The sequence below is a fragment of the Vanrija albida genome (genome assembly GCF_041260175.1).
Source record: "Vanrija albida strain AlHP1 chromosome Unknown contig_6, whole genome shotgun sequence".
Lineage (NCBI taxonomy): Eukaryota > Fungi > Basidiomycota > Tremellomycetes > Trichosporonales > Trichosporonaceae > Vanrija > Vanrija albida.
Genome location: NW_027191425.1, coordinates 1,516,024 through 1,533,702, shown reverse-complemented (window position 1 = coordinate 1,533,702; position 17,679 = coordinate 1,516,024). Strand labels below are relative to the sequence as shown.

General features: G+C 65.7%; 10 protein-coding genes across 10 annotated transcripts; 5 read left to right on the top strand and 5 right to left on the bottom strand.

The window, feature by feature from the left end:
* Positions 1 to 342: 342 nt before the first annotated feature.
* Q8F55_007982 (uncharacterized protein) lies at positions 343 to 2,406 on the bottom strand (the record flags this gene model as incomplete). The annotated part of the gene is made up of 8 exons (XM_069356389.1): positions 343 to 480; positions 528 to 812; positions 857 to 1,016; positions 1,127 to 1,275; positions 1,465 to 1,620; positions 1,721 to 1,809; positions 1,862 to 1,904; positions 2,395 to 2,406. 8 exons carry the CDS (start codon positions 2,404 to 2,406, stop codon positions 343 to 345), a joined length of 1,032 nt encoding a protein of 343 aa, XP_069206230.1.
* A 150-nt stretch (positions 2,407 to 2,556) lies between these two features.
* Positions 2,557 to 4,227, top strand: ADE13 (adenylosuccinase ade13; the record flags this gene model as incomplete). Its single annotated transcript, XM_069356388.1, has 6 exons — positions 2,557 to 2,585; positions 2,638 to 2,680; positions 2,727 to 2,780; positions 2,825 to 2,933; positions 2,970 to 3,033; positions 3,087 to 4,227. The coding sequence occupies 6 exons, from the start codon at positions 2,557 to 2,559 to the stop codon at positions 4,225 to 4,227; spliced, it is 1,440 nt and encodes a 479-aa protein (XP_069206229.1).
* Positions 4,228 to 4,364: 137 nt separating this feature from the next.
* Positions 4,365 to 5,576, bottom strand: Q8F55_007980 (uncharacterized protein; the record flags this gene model as incomplete). Its single annotated transcript, XM_069356387.1, has 6 exons — positions 4,365 to 4,534; positions 4,582 to 4,631; positions 4,679 to 4,837; positions 4,883 to 4,986; positions 5,044 to 5,136; positions 5,205 to 5,576. The coding sequence occupies 6 exons, from the start codon at positions 5,574 to 5,576 to the stop codon at positions 4,365 to 4,367; spliced, it is 948 nt and encodes a 315-aa protein (XP_069206228.1).
* A 319-nt stretch (positions 5,577 to 5,895) lies between these two features.
* On the top strand, positions 5,896 to 7,792 carry MAK10 (N-alpha-acetyltransferase, non-catalitic subunit; the record flags this gene model as incomplete). Its single annotated transcript, XM_069356386.1, has 4 exons — positions 5,896 to 5,935; positions 5,969 to 6,036; positions 6,068 to 6,871; positions 6,908 to 7,792. 4 exons carry the CDS (start codon positions 5,896 to 5,898, stop codon positions 7,790 to 7,792), a joined length of 1,797 nt encoding a protein of 598 aa, XP_069206227.1.
* A 76-nt stretch (positions 7,793 to 7,868) lies between these two features.
* On the bottom strand, positions 7,869 to 9,402 carry dus2 (tRNA-dihydrouridine synthase 2; the record flags this gene model as incomplete). Its single annotated transcript, XM_069356385.1, has 2 exons — positions 7,869 to 8,890; positions 8,928 to 9,402. The coding sequence occupies 2 exons, from the start codon at positions 9,400 to 9,402 to the stop codon at positions 7,869 to 7,871; spliced, it is 1,497 nt and encodes a 498-aa protein (XP_069206226.1).
* A 280-nt stretch (positions 9,403 to 9,682) lies between these two features.
* Positions 9,683 to 10,829, top strand: PBP2_4 (PAB1 binding protein; the record flags this gene model as incomplete). Its single annotated transcript, XM_069356384.1, has 2 exons — positions 9,683 to 9,685; positions 9,720 to 10,829. The coding sequence occupies 2 exons, from the start codon at positions 9,683 to 9,685 to the stop codon at positions 10,827 to 10,829; spliced, it is 1,113 nt and encodes a 370-aa protein (XP_069206225.1).
* A 128-nt stretch (positions 10,830 to 10,957) lies between these two features.
* PBP2_3 (PAB1 binding protein) lies at positions 10,958 to 12,345 on the top strand (the record flags this gene model as incomplete). Its single annotated transcript, XM_069356383.1, has 2 exons — positions 10,958 to 10,987; positions 11,023 to 12,345. The coding sequence occupies 2 exons, from the start codon at positions 10,958 to 10,960 to the stop codon at positions 12,343 to 12,345; spliced, it is 1,353 nt and encodes a 450-aa protein (XP_069206224.1).
* Positions 12,346 to 12,500: 155 nt separating this feature from the next.
* Positions 12,501 to 14,351, bottom strand: Q8F55_007975 (uncharacterized protein; the record flags this gene model as incomplete). The annotated part of the gene is made up of 3 exons (XM_069356382.1): positions 12,501 to 13,368; positions 13,404 to 13,754; positions 13,837 to 14,351. 3 exons carry the CDS (start codon positions 14,349 to 14,351, stop codon positions 12,501 to 12,503), a joined length of 1,734 nt encoding a protein of 577 aa, XP_069206223.1.
* A 724-nt stretch (positions 14,352 to 15,075) lies between these two features.
* ctr4_2 (copper transporter complex subunit Ctr4) lies at positions 15,076 to 15,577 on the top strand (the record flags this gene model as incomplete). The annotated part of the gene is made up of 2 exons (XM_069356381.1): positions 15,076 to 15,410; positions 15,445 to 15,577. 2 exons carry the CDS (start codon positions 15,076 to 15,078, stop codon positions 15,575 to 15,577), a joined length of 468 nt encoding a protein of 155 aa, XP_069206222.1.
* A 97-nt stretch (positions 15,578 to 15,674) lies between these two features.
* On the bottom strand, positions 15,675 to 17,407 carry Q8F55_007973 (uncharacterized protein; the record flags this gene model as incomplete). The annotated part of the gene is made up of 3 exons (XM_069356380.1): positions 15,675 to 16,755; positions 16,793 to 16,982; positions 17,110 to 17,407. The coding sequence occupies 3 exons, from the start codon at positions 17,405 to 17,407 to the stop codon at positions 15,675 to 15,677; spliced, it is 1,569 nt and encodes a 522-aa protein (XP_069206221.1).
* Positions 17,408 to 17,679: the final 272 nt, after the last annotated feature.

The following is a 17,679-nucleotide window of genomic DNA, read 5'->3' as shown; positions in this document are numbered from 1 at the left end:
CTGCTGGCTGACTCACTGGTTGTGTGTAGAGGTTGGATGATGATGCAGATGAGTGAATGATGCAGAAGTCAGCGCCGAGGCAGCGGCGGAGTGTGACCGAAGCCTCACTGGCTGTGTCAGCGGCGCGTTTTGCACCCTTCGGTAATAAAATGCGCGACACGTCACGTCATAGACCCGGTCATGACGGCTTAGACCCGAAGTGGCACTTGCAACTTCACTCGGTTTACATTCAAGACTCGCCTACTGACTTCTCCTACTTGCTCTCAAATAAAAATAAACCTTTTCGCGCTATCATCATGCGACCCCATCTAATGCGATCATACAACCAGCGCTACTGGTCTTTTAGAGCTTGGGGGGAGCAGGGGTGAACTGGGCACCCTTCTCGATCGAGGGGCCGAGCTCAGCAACGGCAGCCTTGAGGAGGGCCTGCTCCTGCTCGTCGACGTTGCCGATGGGCAGGATGTTCTGGACACCGTCACGCTACAGGGCGTCAGCATGAACACGACAAGCCATGCAGTAGTACTCACGCCGAGCTCAACGTTGACCGAGAAGTAGGCGACGTCGGCACCGATCTCCTTCTGGACGGCCTTGCCGCCGGCCGAGGCCTCGAGGTCGACGTACGACTGGACAACAGTCGTCTTGCCGGCAAAGGCAGCCTGGATGACGAGGTTGGCGAAGTGGGCGCCGGCCTGGGCCATCGAAAGGGTGGCCGAGCCGCCACCGTTCTTGGCCTCGACGACCTCGTCACCGCCGAACTGGATGCGCTTGACAAGGGCCGCGCGCTTCGCCTGGTCGTTGAGGATCTCGGCAGGCTGGCACGTCAGTCATCGTCCTAGTGCAAAGCACGAGTACGTACGATCTGGGGGTCCGACTGGGTGAGGAGGGGGACGATGGTGTGGCCAGAGTGGCCGCCGACAACGGGGACGTTGTACTTGGGGGCGTCGAGGGGCTTGCCAACGACCGACGAGACGAAGGTAGCGGCACGGACGATGTCAAGGGTGGTGACACCGAAGAGGCTGGAGGCGTCAGCCGCGGCCCTTGGCGAACTCGGAAGGCGATCGGAAGCGCACAAGCCGCGCGCGTTCCGATTCCTTGGCCTTCACCCGATGGGGGCAGCCAGACTTACCGGCGGGGGTCGTAAGCACCGGCCTTCTTGAGGACCTCGGCAAAGACAGGAACAGTCGAGTTGACGGGGTTCGAGATGACGAGGATGAAAGCCTTGGGGGCGGCGTTGGCGATGGCCTGGGCAAGGGTGGCGCAGATGCCGGCGTTGACCTGTAGGGATCAGCACGTGTGCCACTGTGGGGTCCCAGGGAACCCGGTTGTCCTACTCACCTTCTGTTTAATGCAAACAGCAGCGGACACGGCGTTAGCAAATGATACAGTGGTTAGGCATGGTCTCGACGCACGAAGAGGTCGTCACGGCTGTGTTAAGTCAGCTCTTCATTCCGAGTGATCCGAAACCTGGTGGGCTACGTACGTCATACCGGGCTTGCGGGGGACACCGGCGGGGATGACAACGATGTCGGCGCCCTTGAGGGCAGCCTCGGCGCCGTTGTTCTCGGGGAGGAAGCCCTTGACCTGGGCGGGGGTGTTGATGTGCGAGAGGTCAACAGCGACCTGTGAGGCTGGTCAGTGCGATGTTCGTTTACTGCTTGGCGGGGGGGGGGGGAAGGTGCGTGTACTCGCACCGTTCGCCCGAAGCTTCGAGGCGACTTACACCGGGAGAGTTGACGACATCGTAGAGCGAGAGCTCAGTGATGAGGGGGTTGAGCTTGAGGAGCAGCGAAAGAGGCTGACCGATACCACCTGGATGGATGTTAGTGCCGGGCGCTCTTCGGAACTGCGCTTATAGACTGACCGGCAGCACCAGCAACGACAGCCTTGACCACTGGGCGTGTTAGCTGGGGTGTGCTGCACAAACACGCTGTGTGTACACACTGTTTGGTTATGTGATTGGGGGGTTTTGGGAGTGAAGAGGGGAAAGAGTAGAGTTGATGGAGGAGAGGAAGGTTGGAAGAGGGATAAGAAGGCAATGGAACGGGGGGATGGGGGATGGTGGGTGGGAAGCCTGGCTGGCGGCAGCCTGGGCGGGAGTGGACGCTAAGGTGGGGATGACTGCCGTGGCGGGTGGGTTGTGTCCGTCACTCCCTGGCTGCCCGGTCCGACGCGGACGCGCGGACAGGCAGCCCGGTCCATGCACCCGGCAGGCAGCCAGCGCGACACCCACTCACCCTCGTCTACCCCCCCCTCCCCACCAAGTCGTAGTCGCCATTTCTCAGGGGAGCCGGATGGGCCATCGCGAATAGCAACCCATAGAATGCCCCCAACGGTAACAAGACAGCCGGACCTCAAATATCGAATGACGTGGACTTTGCCACGTGGAGGACTCACCCCGCGGCGCATAACGGAACGCTATGGCGTTATCACCCGGTCAAGATTTCATTTCCCTGACGACTGACCGACTCCAGATTATCTCTGGGCACCAAAAGTTGGGACAAGGGCGAGCGAGGTGAGATCACATCTACCCTCATCACAACCAACAGCCCACCCATCATGGACTCGTACCAGACCCCCCTCTCCTCGTGAGCATCAGCAGCAGCGCTAGGCGGCTAGACTATTACTCACACGCACCAGGCGCTATGCGTCCAAGGAGATGTCCAAGCTCTTCTCCAACGGCGTCAGTTACCTCACCCAGCTCACTCGGCCCAACTGACCTTGCTCAGACTCGCTTCGGCACGTGGCGCAAGCTCTGGCTCAACCTCGCCATTGCTGAGAAGGTGCGTCGGAGTGTGGTGTATGAGGCGCAGCTGACACGCCGCAGGAGCTCGGCCTCCCCATCTCGGACGAGGCCATTGAGCAGATGAAGGCTCACCTCGACCTCGACGAGGCCCAGATGAAGGTCGCTGCCGAGGAGGAGAAGAAGCGCCGCCGTGAGTTTCTGACTCCTTTGCAAGACTAATCCCCAGACGATGTCATGGCCCACGTCCACACCTTCGGCACCGTCGCCCCCGCCGCTGCCGGTATCATCCAGTAAGTCGACGCACGTTTCGGAGCAAGCAGCGCAGCGCTGACACTGCCCGCAGCCTCGGTGCCACCTCGTGCTACGTCACCGACAACGCCGACCTCATCTTCCTCCGTGACGGCCTCGACATCCTCATCCCCAAGCTCGCGGTTGTGATTTCGCGCCTCTCGGCTTTCGCCAAGCAGTACCGTGATCTCCCGACGCTCGGCTTCACCCACTTCCAGCCGGCTCAGCTGACCACGGTCGGCAAGCGCGCCACCCTCTGGATCCAGGAGCTCCTCTGGGACCTGCGCAACCTCGAGCGCGCGCGTAACGACCTCGGCTTCCGCGGTGTCAAGGGCACCACCGGCACTCAGGGCTCGTTCCTCCAGCTCTTTGACGGAGACCACGAGAAGGTCAAGGCGCTCGACAAGCGTGTCACCGAGCTCTTTGGCTTCCCCTACGCCTACCCCGTCACTGGCCAGACCTACTCGCGCAAGATCGACGCCGATGTGCTCGCGCCCCTCGCGTCGTTCGGCGCCTCCATCCACAAGATGGCCACCGACATCCGTCTCCTCGCCAACCTCAAGGAGGTCGAGGAGCCCTTCGAGAAGGACCAGATCGGCTCGTCGGCCATGGCCTACAAGCGCAACCCCATGCGTTCGGAGCGTGCCTGCTCGCTCGCGCGCCACCTGTTCGCCATCTACCAGAACACTCTTATGACCTCGTCGGTCCAGTGGTTCGAGCGCACCCTCGACGACTCGGCCAACCGCCGTGTCACCCTCCCCGAGGCCTTCCTTACCGCCGACATCCTCCTCACCACGATGCAGAACATCACCGAGGGCCTCGTCGTCTACCCCAAGGTCATCAGGCGCAGGATCAACCAGGAGCTCCCCTTCATGGCCACCGAGAACATCATCATGGCCATTGTCAAGGCCGGCGGTGACCGCCAGGAGTGCCACGAGAAGATCCGTGTCCTCTCGCACCAGGCCGGTGCCGTCGTCAAGGAGCAGGGCGGCGACAACGACCTCATCGAGCGCGTCAAGAAAGACGAGTACTTCAAGCCCATCTGGGGCCAGCTCGACACCCTCCTCGACCCCTCGACCTTTGTCGGCCGCGCCCCCGAGCAGGTCGACGAGTTCATCGCCGAGTGGGTCGAGCCCGCCCTCAAGCCTTACGCCGAGGCCCTCAAGAACGTCAAGGCCGCCGAGCTCTCGGTCTAAGCGCCAGACGTGTTGTTGTTTAGCATAATCATAGAAAAGTTGCCGCGTGGCAAGGGTGGTCAAACCACATGGTTTACAAAGTGTCCGATGCATCTGCTCTACACTGGAATACAAGGATATGGTGGGGTATATGTCGCTCAGGCGGTGATGGCCTTGCCCAGGACCTGCGCGATCTCCTTGCCCGTGAGTGGACAGGTGATGGTCTGGGACGAAGCAATGTTGGGCTTGATGCTGACGCCGAGGATCTTGAGCCACAGGCGGATGGTGTAGTCGATCGTGATCTGGCCCTGCGTGTTGCCGCACTTGGCTGAGGCGCGTGAGTCGCGCTCGGCGCACACATGGAGGCCGACTTACCATTCAGGTCGGTGATGATGAGCTGGTTCGGGTCCTGGGCGAGCGAGTAGCTATGACAGTCAGCATCTCCTCGAGGCCGCACCACGATCCCACGCACTTGATCATCAGCGGGAAGGCAAACGTCGAGCGAGTGTAGCCCTTGAAGTTTGCGTTCTTCACAAATCCGTTGCCGAACTGCCCATTGGGCACGCCAGGGTAGTGGATGTCGACGTTGATCTCCTTGAAGTCGGCGTTGAACCAGTTGGGGTTGTTGACGCTGTTCGTGTGAGCTTTGAATCACAAGCATCATGGGCACACTCACGACACCTCGAGCGTGATATTGGCCTGGAACTGGCCCGCGTTGGCAGTCACCTTGTTGGCGTCGGCCTCAAAGGTCTGCACCACAACCGACGGAGGGCGGATGTACTGGGCGTGGGCGTGAGCGGGCGCGCCATGGCATCACAGCGTCGCAGCAACACTTACCAAAAGAACCGCCAGGACGATGCTGACGATGATGAGGATCGCGACGACGAGGCAGCAGAAGACGAGACGGCCAGTGCTCCGGAATCCACCACCCTGCCGAGTCAGCCATGCCCCTCCGTTGTCCGCCCTCGCCCTCGCCCTCGCCGTCACGCCCAACGCACCTTGGTCCACTGCTTGCCGCGCTCGTCCTTGCGCCACATGCGGAGGATGCCCGTCGAGCGCGGCGGCGGGCCCATGGCGGCAAAGCTCGAGGTCGGCTGCCCGAGGCCCATACGACCGGGACGCTCACGCTCACCCGGGCCCAGCTCGCCGAGCGCGTGCACGCCGTCCAGGTCGCCCGTGCTGTCGTTGTTCTTCTCGTACGTGCTCGGCGTGGTCGACGTGTACGAGTTGTACTGCGCGCTGTACTGGTACCCCGCGTCGGGGTGCGCAGAGTTGTCGTAGCCGTGCTGGGGGGCGGCGGCGCCGGGCGGCATGCCGGCCTGCAGGTACTCTGACCCGCCGTTCTGGTAGGGGTCTTTGTAGTTGGACATTGTTGGTGGGGGTTGGTGAGATGAGAAGACGAGTGCGATGTTGTGGTTGTCGCCTCTGTCGCCGTCGTCGTGCAGCGCGCGCGCAGAGTCGTCGCACAGATCCATGCGGTGCAACTCGCTGCGCGCAGTGTGACTGTTAGAGTGGCGGTGAAACGCGTTCTGATAATCCCACGTGTCCTTTTGGCCAAAATGCCACGGCATAAAGGAGCCCCACTCTGCCGATCTCGACCACCTCGACTTTGTCCGTGTCGTCGTCTGCGCCGAGACCGCATCCCATCACGACACTCGCCATCACTCATCACACGCACGACGCGGCGGCATGCCCGACATCAAGGAGTGGCTCCGGGACACGGCGAGCAGTGAGCCGTCCTTCCATCCCGCCTAACGCCCAGCGCTCGCCCCAGGCGAGGTCATCAAGCCCGAGAGCCTCAGCTTCCTCGACGCGATGAACGCCCTTGAGGTGGGTCGTGCCCCGGCCCCGCTAACCCCAGATGATGGACCCAGCGATGGACTGGGGCGTGGACATATCTCCCCGCGGCGCGTTCGACCCCGCCGCGCTCCTCACGCCGCAGCAGCTCTGCTGGACCATGGACGAGATGAGCGCACGCGAGCTCGCGTGGCACCGCGGCGGCACCCTCGCGCAGACCGTCTACACGAGCCTGCACTACCACAACACTCTGCTCATCGCGCCGCGCGTCGAGCGCTCGCACGAGGCCTACCCCCAGCTCGAGGCGTGCACCGCCGCGCTGCGCGCCTGGGTGCTCGGGTACGCCAAGAGCGTCGAGGTCGCCTACCACGCGCTCCTGGACGCCAACGGCGCCGCGCGCGACGGCGAGGACGTCTGGCTCGACGCGTACGGCATCCCTATCGAGACGACAGAGACGGCAGACGAGGTGGCCACGTACCTCGAGAACGAGACGGCGTGGCTCGCCTCAGACGCGCAGAGGGCAGTCGACCCGTGGTGGGCAAACGTGCTCCTCCGGCTCCGCTTCCGCGCGCAGTGGCTCGACGCGCTCCGGCACCGCCCGAGCCGGCTCGACCTCGACGGCCTGCGGCTGTCGACCGACGCGGTCCCGGCCGCCTTTGACACCGTCACGCCCTTCCTGCGCCAGAACATGCCGCTGCCGACCGTCACGCCGCCGGGGCACGAGGAGACGTGGCGCGCGTTCATCGGCGCCGCGGACGACCTGGTGCGCATGGTGCAGATGAGCGGGTCGGCGCTCGACGAGCTCGAGGAGGCGCTCGTTGGTGTCCAGCTCCGCCCCATGCTTCCCATCGTGCGCGCAATCTACAAGGTGAGCTGACTGACTGCCGCGCCGAGCTCACCCCAGACCGAACTGTGCGAGATGCCGTCCCGCGCGCGCCTAGTCGACGAGTGGCTCATGAACGCGACCGCGCTCCCGCCCGCCATCTTGCAGCGCGTCGACACGCTCATCACCGGCCCGAACGACCGCCGCTCGTTCGCCCTCTGGCGCGACATTATCAGCGGCACCCTCGTCCAGACCCTCCAAGTGCCCCTCATGAACCTGGCGCGCCAGCGCCGCGCGTACATGCACCTGTCGCGCGGATGGACCGACCAGGCGGCAGCGGCCACTCGCCTAGTCCACTACGACACGATGGAGCGGCTCGTGCCGGCGCTGCACGGGCGCGCGCTCGACTGCGAGCTGCACGCGAGCCTGCTGGCGTTCGACCTCGGCCTCGTCGCCGACGACGAGCAACGCGCCGCGTGGTGGTGGGTGCTCGCGGTGACGCGGGCGCGCGCGTCTCTCGGCCTCGTCGCGACGTGGGAGGCGCGCTGGGCGCAGGCGTGGGGCGCAGTCGCGGCGGCGCTGCTGTTGCTGTACACTGCCGTCCCGCTCGCCGCGAGCGACGCGACCCCGAAGCCACACTTCATCCTGCGGCACAAGATCGCGCTGCGCGCCCGCGCGGCATACCTCCGCCCCTCGGCAGACGAGTGGGAGCGCACCCGCCGCGGGCTGGACGCGACCGTCGCCAAGGACGACGCGGCGGCGCTCGACCTCGCCCTGAGCTGGCTCGACGCGGCCACCGCGCACTTTAGAGCTCTTGGGTCCGACACGCACGTGCCCGTCGGCGCCGCGCTGCTCGACGTCGGCAACCTCGTGCGCGCCGTCACCGCTGGCGGCGAGCTGGCGTGGGAGCGCCGCCTGGCACGCGTCCCCCGCCTCGTGGCCGCACAACCTGCACAACCTCTATAATACCTAGTAATACATCATGTAACAATGCTACCAATCTATGCGGGGCGGGGTCTGGTGGCTGCCGCGTCGCCACCATCTATGCGGGGTGGGCGTTGGTCGCCGCCTCCTCGTCGTCCTCGGCCGCTGCGGCGTCCGGAGAACCGTCGTTCGACTCGTCCGAGCCATCCTCCTCGGCCGCGGCCTCCACCACCACGCCCTCGCCCTCGGCGACCTTGCGCGCCTCCCACACGTTCCACTCTGGCCGCGCCTTGAGCCGCACCTCGAGCTCGTCCATGAACGCCTTGCCCTTGCCGAGCTCGAAGCCAAACTTGTCGACGACGTCCTGCGCGCTCTTGGCCCGCGACGTGACCTCGCTCGCCTCCTTCCTCTCCTGCTTGCTCAGGCTCGAGATGGGCGCCGGGCTGGGCTTGAACTGCATGAGCAGGAACTTTGTGTTGCCCCACGGATTCTCCGTGTACTCGGCAATGTTGAGCAGCTGCGGAATAACGACTTTGACGGTGCATTCCGGCCCCGAGGGCTGGAACACGCTCGGGTTCTTCTCGGCGCTGCGCGCGAGCATGACACTGGTCGCGCCAGTCACGCTGCGGATCTTGTCCCAGTTGGCCCAGCCGTCGCCGTCGCCGTTGCAGATGACTGGGAGGCCGCGGCGCGTGCCGAGCGCGACAATGTCCCCGAGCCGCTCCCACATGGCCACCGTGTTGGGGCGCATCGAGCGCGTGCGGCAGTGCACCGTGAGGTTTGAGACGCCGGTGCGCAGGATCTTGGCGGCGAGGAGCAGCGTCGGCTCCTGCTCGGGCAGCATGCGGATCTTGGCGCTGACCGGGAGGTTGATGTTGCGCAGCAGGCCGCGGAGGATGTCGAGCAGCAGATCCGGCGTCGACAGCAGGCCCGCGCCCATGCCCGAGTGGGTCGAGAACGGCTTGGGGCAGCCGCAGTTGAGGTCGACGCCGGCCACGTCCTGCTCCACGACCTTGGCCGCCTGCACCGCCAGCTCGGGGTTGGCCGAGCCGATCTGGAAGATGAGGAAGGGCTTTTCGATCGGGTGCGTCGTGAAGATTGGGCCCTGGCCCTTGGAGTAGGTGATCACGCCTGTGGCGGCTGGGAGGTCAGCGGGGGAGAGGGAGGGGGGGCTCACGGTCCACGGTCCTCGTTGCGCCGATGATGGCCTTGTCGACAATCTCGGGCGACCACACCAGCCCAGCGCCGTAGTACAGCGACAGCAGGCGCGTCGGCAGCGTGCCGGTGCGCACCATGGGCGCGAGGACGAGCTTGTCGCGGTAGTCGAGCGGGTAGGGGTAGGTGCGGGGGATCTCGATGGGCAGCGACATCTCCTCCTCGGTGCGGCGGACAATCTCCTCGGTCGTCAGGCCGGGGAACGAGGGCGGGATGGGCGGGTCGCTCGGCTTGCCCTTGGCCTTTGGTGCGGCTGGAGCAGCGGCGGCAGTGGCCTCGACACCCTCGACCTTGGCCTTCTTGGCCGGCCGCTCGCCCGAGGGCGAAGGCGACGGCGAGCGCCCCACGGCGACGGGCATGGCGGCCTTTTGGGGAAGGAAGAGCGACGAGAGGCGGGACGAGAGCCTGGACACGAGCGATTCGACCCGCAAGGGCATGTAGTGTGGTGCGCGTGTGCTTGATGCTTGTCAGCTCGTCAGTGGCAACAAGAGCCAGTGAGTAACATTTTGTTGGTGTGATGGGCCAGGTACCAAACTCCATGTGTTGACCATGTGGCAATAGTTTACGTAAACGCGGCTGTCACCCACCCCACCCCCGCACGGCTTATCCGAATAGGTGACGAGCCTTGGCACATATATATGGCCGAAGGGCTCGGCAAGGGCTCGGGGGCCACGTCCACATCGCACAACCTACCTTGCGCACATCGCGACACACAAAATGGTGAGCGCGAGCTATTGTGCGAGCTGACGCGCAGACTCCCAGCCTCGCGCCGCCCCCGCGGCTCTCGCCCCTGCCCGTGGAGCTCGTCCAGCTCATCCTCGACCGCCTTCCGCCCGGCCGCGACCTGGCGACCTGCCTCCGTGTCAACTCGTTCTTCTTCACCGCCGCCTCGGCGCTCCTCTACCGGCACGTTCGCATGTTCCAGCACGGCCGGTGGAACCTCGACCTGTTCAGCGTGCAGCCACACATCTACCGCTCGCGGGTCGAGCTTCCGACGGTCGCGCTAGCGTCTCGTCCAACTCTTGCCGAGAGCGTCCACCTCGTGGACGTGTTTGAGCATTCGACCGAAGATTGTGAAGCAGTGCACCTGGACACGCTGCACGTCGACACGCTGCGCATCAACCTCCGACAGCACAAGGACCGCGCGGTGCTGCACAACGACATGTGGCTGCAAGACTGGTGCGGTGCCCTCGACCCCATACAGGCTGAGAAGATTGTTGTTCGCGGCCCGCTCGTTCTCGACGACGGGGTGCTCAGTGCGCCCAGCATCGCACCCGAAACTCTCCTCCAGGCAAAGCGCCTCACCATCGTCGCGATCGAGGCGTTATCCGCCAACTCGGACGTCACCTTCCAAATGCCCTTTTCACCTCTGCTCTCTGAGAGATCGAGCGTTAGGAACGTCACCTTCGTGTTCTGGACACGGAAACCAGGGGAGAGGTGGTCCCCGATCCAGCCGTTCCAGCAAGGCCAGGAGCGAAGCGCGAGGTGGGCCACAGCGTTCAGCAGCTACCTCGTCACCGGGTTGGTATCCAGGTGGCCCTATGAGTGTAACGTGACGATGGTGAATGCCGGGAGCATCGAGGCGGCTGATCTTTCCTTGGATGACGAGCCGACCTATGAGCATGTGCAGGAGCAGTTTCGTGCGGAGGTGCGCCTCTTCATTAGCAATGCGCGCCTGGATCAGAGGGGGAAGTATTGGAGGGAGGAAGAACTCGCGGACCGCGTCAAGTGGATTACCATGCGCGAGTATCTGGCCACACCCGACTGGGCCGGCGAGTTTGGCGACGAGGAGGTTGCACCGTGGTTGAAGAGGTTCGAGAGGGGCAAGGGCGGGGGTGAGGCGAATGGGAATGGTGAGGCGTAGGGTGGATGAGGCCAGGCCCGACGCGACTGTCTTCCTTTTGGCCCCTCGTTACGCCTTCCCTTCACTCTCCACCTTCTCAACAGTCTCCTGTCGACTTGTTACCCCCTTCCCCCCACCCCTCCCTCGCCATGGCGACGCTCACCGAAGCGCACCATTTCGTAAGTGCCTGCACACACGCCACTGCTGACTGTAGCAATCCCGCCGACACCGCGCCCGCCGCCGCACGCTCCAGTGGGCCGCCGCGCAGCCACCGCCGCGCCGCTTCCTCCTGGAGACCCACCTCGTCGTGCGCATATTCGCACTCCTCCCCCCGCGTGACCTCGTGGCATGCATGTGTGTCAACACCGCGTTCTATACTTTCGCAGTGCGTGCGCTCCACCGCCGCCTGGTGCTGCGCGAGCTTGGACCGTGGCCCGAGTTCTGTGATGCCCCACCCCCGGTGCCTCCGAAGAACGAGTACGCCGAGTTTGGTACGCTCAGCGGGTTCGCCGCCGGTGATAGCATCAAGGCGAACACAGCGACCCACACCGCCACCCTCTCTCGCCGCCCCCGCGTCCTCATCCCAAGCCAGTCAATGCCGACCGGGTCGCCGACCGCAAGCCCCTTCTCCCGCTCAGTTGACCCCCTCCTCCATCGCTCCTGGCTGGCAAAGTACGTCCGCGAGCTCGACATCTACCCCCACCCGATCACCAAGTGCACCGACTTCCCGCCCATGGACAACGTCGAGGTCGTGCGTATCCGCCTGCACATGTACAAGACGCCGACCGGCCACGTGTGGATGTTCCACACGGACGCGGCGGCGACTGGCGAGGCGCCGACGCCTCGGGTTCGCCGCCCGTCTCTCGACGTGTTCCCGGAGTGCCGTGCGCTCGCCCATCTCCGCCCCCAGCGCGTGGTCGTGCTTGGCGCCCCCGCCATCTACTCAGCCATACCGGTCACCTGTCTCCCATACACCCTGCTTGCTGCAGCCAACACCTACACGCTTGTGCTGGGCCCCGACCCGGACCTCGTCACCTGCGGGCGCTCGTCCGACCTGCCACGCCGCCGTGCGCGAGGCATCATGGCCGACATCCACGCAGCTGCGAGCGCCAACAAAGTGACCGTCATTTTCTGGACCACGGGGCCGGGCGCCACCTGGACGACGGGGTACCGCTCGCGGCCCAGCACCGAGTTCCGTGACTCGTGGGTCGCGCGCCTGTTCAACGACCTGGCGGACATGCTCCTTCACATGCCGCTACACCGCACTGTGACGTTTGTGAACACTGGCGCGATCGACTACGAGTCGGTCAACCTGTTCCACGAGGGCGAAGGGCGGGTGCAACGTCGCATCGAGGGGTTCTTCCGCGCCGAGATGACGCGGTTTTGTGTCGAGAGCCTGGGGCTGGGGCATGCGGGCGCGACTGCACAGGGGGACCGCTTCCACTTTGTGTCGATGGAGGCGTATGTGGCGAGCGGGGAGTGGGTGGGGCAGGTGGATGCGGAGGCGGTGGCGCCGTGGGCGAGGGTGTCGGCTTGAGTGGCGTGGAGTGAGCGTCGTTAGTTGCTCTCGTGACTTGTTACCGACATTGCAAAGTTCTATGTACACTGCTTGCATGCATGCAAACTACTCCGTATACCCCGGCTGCATCATATCATATCATAATACTACTGATTACTGACCCCCCGCGCCGGCTACCACGCGTACGCCTCGCTGGACAGGTACACCTCGTCGACCTGCGGGAGGCGGCCACGCACAATGTCGACCTGGGCCTGCGCGACGGCATTGGCGCAGTCGGCGATGAGGCCGGCAGGCCCACACGCGCCGACGGCGACGGATCCGACCGCGTCCGCAACGTGCTGCTCAATGATGGCGGGGAACGCCGGCCGGGCGCCATGGTGCGTCGCCGTCGGGCCCGAGGCCTCGCTCTCCCCGTCGTCCCCCTTCCCTCCCTTCTCGGGCGGGCTGGCCGCCTCGCCCGTGATGAAGATCTCGACATCGGCGCCGTCGGCAACCAGCCCCGCCAGCTCGTCCCGGAACCACTGGAGCGCGGCGTACTCGCGCGCGGCCCAGACGAGCTTGAGGGCCGGGCGGCGCTCGGCGCGGAGGATTGCCTGCGCAGCCGCCAGGGCCCAGGACAGGCCCGAGCCCCCAGCGCAGAGGAGCACCGTGTCGAACGCGGCGAGCTCGTCGGCCGCGTGCCCGTACGGCCCGTCAACGAGCACGGGGTACTCTGTGCGCGCGGCGCTGGCGAGCGCGGCCGTGAACCCGGCTTGGGGGCGGAGCACGAAGACCATGTCCTTTGTCAGGCCTTCGGTGTGGGGGTACGCGTTGGCGATGGTGAAGGGGTGCGACTCGGCGGTGCGTAGCCCGACAAAGCGGAGGAAGACGTGCTGCCCCGCGCCCCAGCGCACCGTCGCGGTGGGGATGGTGATCCTGATCGTTGAGTCGGGCAGGCGCGCCACGCGGGCGCGGTGCAGGACCGGGTTGTTGAGCAGCATCATGGTGCCGCGCCAGGCTGCGGCGCCGAGGAAGAGCACGATGGCCGTGATGCAGTATGCGCTGGGCGTGAGCGAGAGGGTGAGGGGTAGACTCACTCGTTGTCGAGCAGGCCGTACCCGTGCCAGAAGAGCGCGGCGATGAACATGAGCGCCATGACAATGTGGACGTAGTAGAAGAGCTCGTACGCCGCCGCGCGGAACACGGGCAGGCTCGCGAGGCAGAGCACGAACAGCGGCGCGAGGGCCACAAAGCCCGACGTGTAGATGATGTCTTCGCGGACCGCTGTGGCAAAGCCCTGCGCGCGCGCCGCGTTGACGACGCACGCGAACGTGTGCACGAGCGACATGTAGAGGAAGAGGAGGGCCGACGACTGGTGGTACGCCTGGAGCTTTTCGTGCGAGACGCCGGTGAGGGCGGTGAGGATGTTGCGCTTTGTGCCGAGCACGCTGGGGGTCAGCATCGGCCGTGGCGCCACACCAGTGCTCCGCCGTGGCTCCCACCTTCGGGGGATCCACTTCCGCCACTCACTACACAAACGGCAGCGTCGCCATCGCGATCCACTCGGAGCGCAGGCAGAGCGGCGACGAGCCATAGTACGGCGCCCAGTAGAACCACTTGTTGCCGAACGTGAGCCCCGTGGCGAGGAGCGCGCCCGCGACGCTGACGACGCCCGGGCCGAGCGAGGGCAGGGTGTAGAGCCTGTCCACGAAGCTGGGCCGCGCGCGGGGGTACGCTACCGCGCGGAGGGCCGCCGCGACCGTCTTGTACCCCGGCACCTTTGCGCGGCGGACCCGCAGCGAGAAAACAAAGTGCGCCGCCGCGCCGAGCACGACGACCGCGCCGAGGAACGCGAGGTAAAAGTACCCGTACTTGACTTGGTTGGCCCAGGGGATGCGCTGCGCCTGGTACGCTGTGCGCTCTTCCTGCGTCGGGATGTAGTGGCCGCGCGCGTCGTGCACGCCGCCCTTTGCGCCGTGGGCGGCGGCGGGGGGTGAGAGGAGCAGGAGGGTGAGGACGGCGGGAACGAGGGTCGCTGCTGCCATGGTCGCTGCTCTTTTCGATGGGCGGAGCTCGATATCAGCTCGCGTGCAATCTGAAACCCCAACATGAGCTGCTGCGCCGGCTTATATACCCTCCCACCCCGCCCGCAGGCCCGATCTGACTTTTTCCCGACCCCCGACTGGCCCTCACGACGAGCTCGTTTCGCCCCGCCAGCCTGCCTGCCACGCCACGCCGAGATCCGCCACAGGATCCCACCGGAATGCTTGGCACGGCCGCCCACGCCGCGACGCGTGCCATTGGCAGCTGGCCGTGTCGTGCCGAGCCGTGCCGACACCGATCCGGCGCCACGCACCGAGCCACTTGTGACAATTGCCTCAGGTGATCGAGCGATAAGTTTCCCCGGGCTGTGATTGGCTCGATCAAGAGATTATGGCCGCAGCGTCGCGAGTGCCACCGCCAGGGCAGGCCGGGGGCAGATTCCAGCGCGGATCGGCAGACGTTAGTGGCGGCACTAGTGGCACTGGACCATGCATGGCCATGCATTGGGCGTGTATAAAGTTGCACCAGCGGCCACGGCCCACACGCACCTCACTGACCCACCCACACAACCCACATCCACCCCCACCCCACCCCACACAATGTCGCTCGGCATCCCGACACAGATCCTCATGGACATGGGCGGCGGCAGCGCCCCCGGCCCAAAGTGCTTCAGTGAGTCGTTGCCCGGCCCTACCCCACCCGCCCGCTCACACCCCCGCCGTCTCCATGCTCTGGAACTGGAACACGATCGACTCGTGCTTCCTCTCCAAGACGTGGCACGTGCGCACCAAGGCCCAGTTTGCCGGCTCGTGCCTCGGCGTCTTCTTTCTCTGCGCGGCCATCGAACTCGTCCGCCGCCTCGGGAGGGAGTACGACCGGCGGCTTGTGCGCGCCGCCGCTGCGCGGGCCGCCCCGGCCCCCTCGCCCGCGTCTGAGACCCCGCCCAAGGTCGCAGCGGCCCTCGTCGGAGGGCCGGGCGGCGGCGCGTTCGCGCCAAACTGGTTCCAGCAGGTCTTTCGCAGCGTCATCTACGGGTCCCAGTTCACCGCCGCGTTCCTGGTGTAAGTTGACAATGGAGGGCCCGCTCACACCCAGCATGCTCCTCGGAATGTACTACAACGGATACATCCTCATCAGCCTGTTCCTGGGCCAGACGATCGGGTACTTTTTGTTTGCGCGCGACACGGTCGGCGCGACCGAGGGGGTGGATTCGGGGTGTTGTTGCTAGCGACGAGGCGACCCCTTTGGACTGTATGATACATGGCGTCGAACGATGCTGCGATGCACCACTTTCTTTAGTCTGGTCTAACTAGTCTTCTCTAAATCTACACGGCCGAAGCCGCCCGAGCCGCCCGACCCACCGGGGTCATCTTCACCGGCAGCAGGAGGGCAAACGCGAGAATCGCGATCGCCGCGTCGGCCGCGAATACCAGCGTCGGCCGGCCCACGTCGGTGAAATACGCAAACACGTACCCGAACAGCCCGATCGTCGTCACCTGAGCCAGGCGCTCGACGAGCGCGATGGCGCTCAGCGCGTCGGACCGCTCGTCGGGCGGCACGAGCTCCATGACCACGCCCTTTGCTGCCGAGCCGGTCCCGCTCGCGAACGGGAGCACGGCGGCGGCAGCGTACACGTGCCACCCGGCGCTGAGGAGCGTCGCGGCGCCGGTCAGCACGCCGTCCAGGAGGATCGAGTAGCGTAGGAAGACGAGGTCGAAGCCGGCGCCGTGGGCGCGGTCGGTTGGCTCTGGGGCCTCGTCGGCGGGCGGCTGGCCCGCGGCGTCGGCGACCTCGGCCTGGTCTGCGTCTTCGGGGTGCGCGGGCGTGGGCGGGGTGGGCTTTGGCGACGCTGGCGGTGAAGTTGACGATGCCGCGAACCACGCCCTGCCCGCCGCGATGATGCGCGGAAAGCACACGGACAGGAAGAGGGCCCGCACGACCAGCGTCAGCGTCATCATGTACCCCGATGTATCTGGCGTAAACCCGAAGAGGTTGGTGCCGATGAGCTGGAGCGCGAGGGGGACGTAGCCCGTCGCGAGGACGGAGCAGAATGTGCCGAGGGCGAGCAGCGTGAGGTTGTAGGATTTGCGCGGGCCGTTGGACGCCAGTACGCGCGGGACGAACGTGCTCAGCGGGCTGAGGAAGCCGCCCTTGCGCCGCGGCTTGTCGTCTGCACCCGGGGCCACGTGGGGCAGGAACAGCATCCCGAACACGGTGCAGCTGACGAGCAGCACGAACGCGACCTGAAACGGCGCGAGGTAGCCGGCCCAGCGCTCGACCGCGCCGCCGAGGCTGTAGCCCACGCCCGAGCCGAGCATCATGATGCCGCCGAGCACGCCAAAGTTGGCGGTGCGCGCCGCGGGCTCGCTCAGGATCGCGACGTACGAGTTCGCGCAGAGCTGGTACCTAGGGCGTCAGGGACCACACAGTGGCAGCAACTCACCCGCCCGCACTCCCCAGCACGTTGAACAGCTGCGTGGCCGTGATAATGTCCATGCCCTTCTTCCCGCCCAGCGTCTGCGCGTAGATCTGCGTCAGGTTGCGCAGCGCGGCCCAGATCGTCTGCTGGAACATGGCGGCCTTGACGCCGTACCGCTGGATGAACCAGGCGGATGTGAAGAGGTTGACGATGGCTGCGGGGGGTGTGAGCTTGAGCGGGGCTTAGTTGTGCGGGCGAGCAGGCGGGTGTGTAGCGGGCGAAGCAGCCACGCTGCCACGCCGCCACGCCACAACGCTCGCTGCTCGCGTCGCGACACTCACACGACCCCGTCGTCAGCCCCGACATGAGCGCGACGCGCGCCGCCGTCGCCGCCTCGATCGCCCTGACGGCGCACCTGTCCCCCTCGCCCTCGAACCGCCGGGCGCGGTAGTACTCGTCGCACGTCATCGTGCGGAACGAGTACACGAGCGCCGTCTGCGTCACGCTGAAGGTGAGGCTGATGAGGACCGACGCCGCGAGCACGCGCGCGAGTGGCGGGAAGCGGGCCGCGCGCGGGGTCGCTGCCGCTGCCGCTGCGGGCGCCGCGAGCAGCGGGGTCCGCTCCGCTACCGCTCGCATCTTCGGTCGGTGGTCGGGGGTCGGGGGCGGCGAGGGTGCGCCGGGGTCTCGTGTTCAGTGTCGTGCGGCGCCCATCCAGCGTGCGCCGTCGTCGCAGGTCAGTGGGTCAGTGGGCGGTTGCTACTGTGCTCGCTGTTGACGCCGTGGTGCGCGTGGTGCTCGCCGTCGTCATGAGTGGTGCTTGCGAGCTCGTGCGCCGTCGGACAAGGCCGAGGGAGCCGACCACGCGACGATCCCCACGTGGCTATTGACGTGTAGCACGCGGTCGGCGG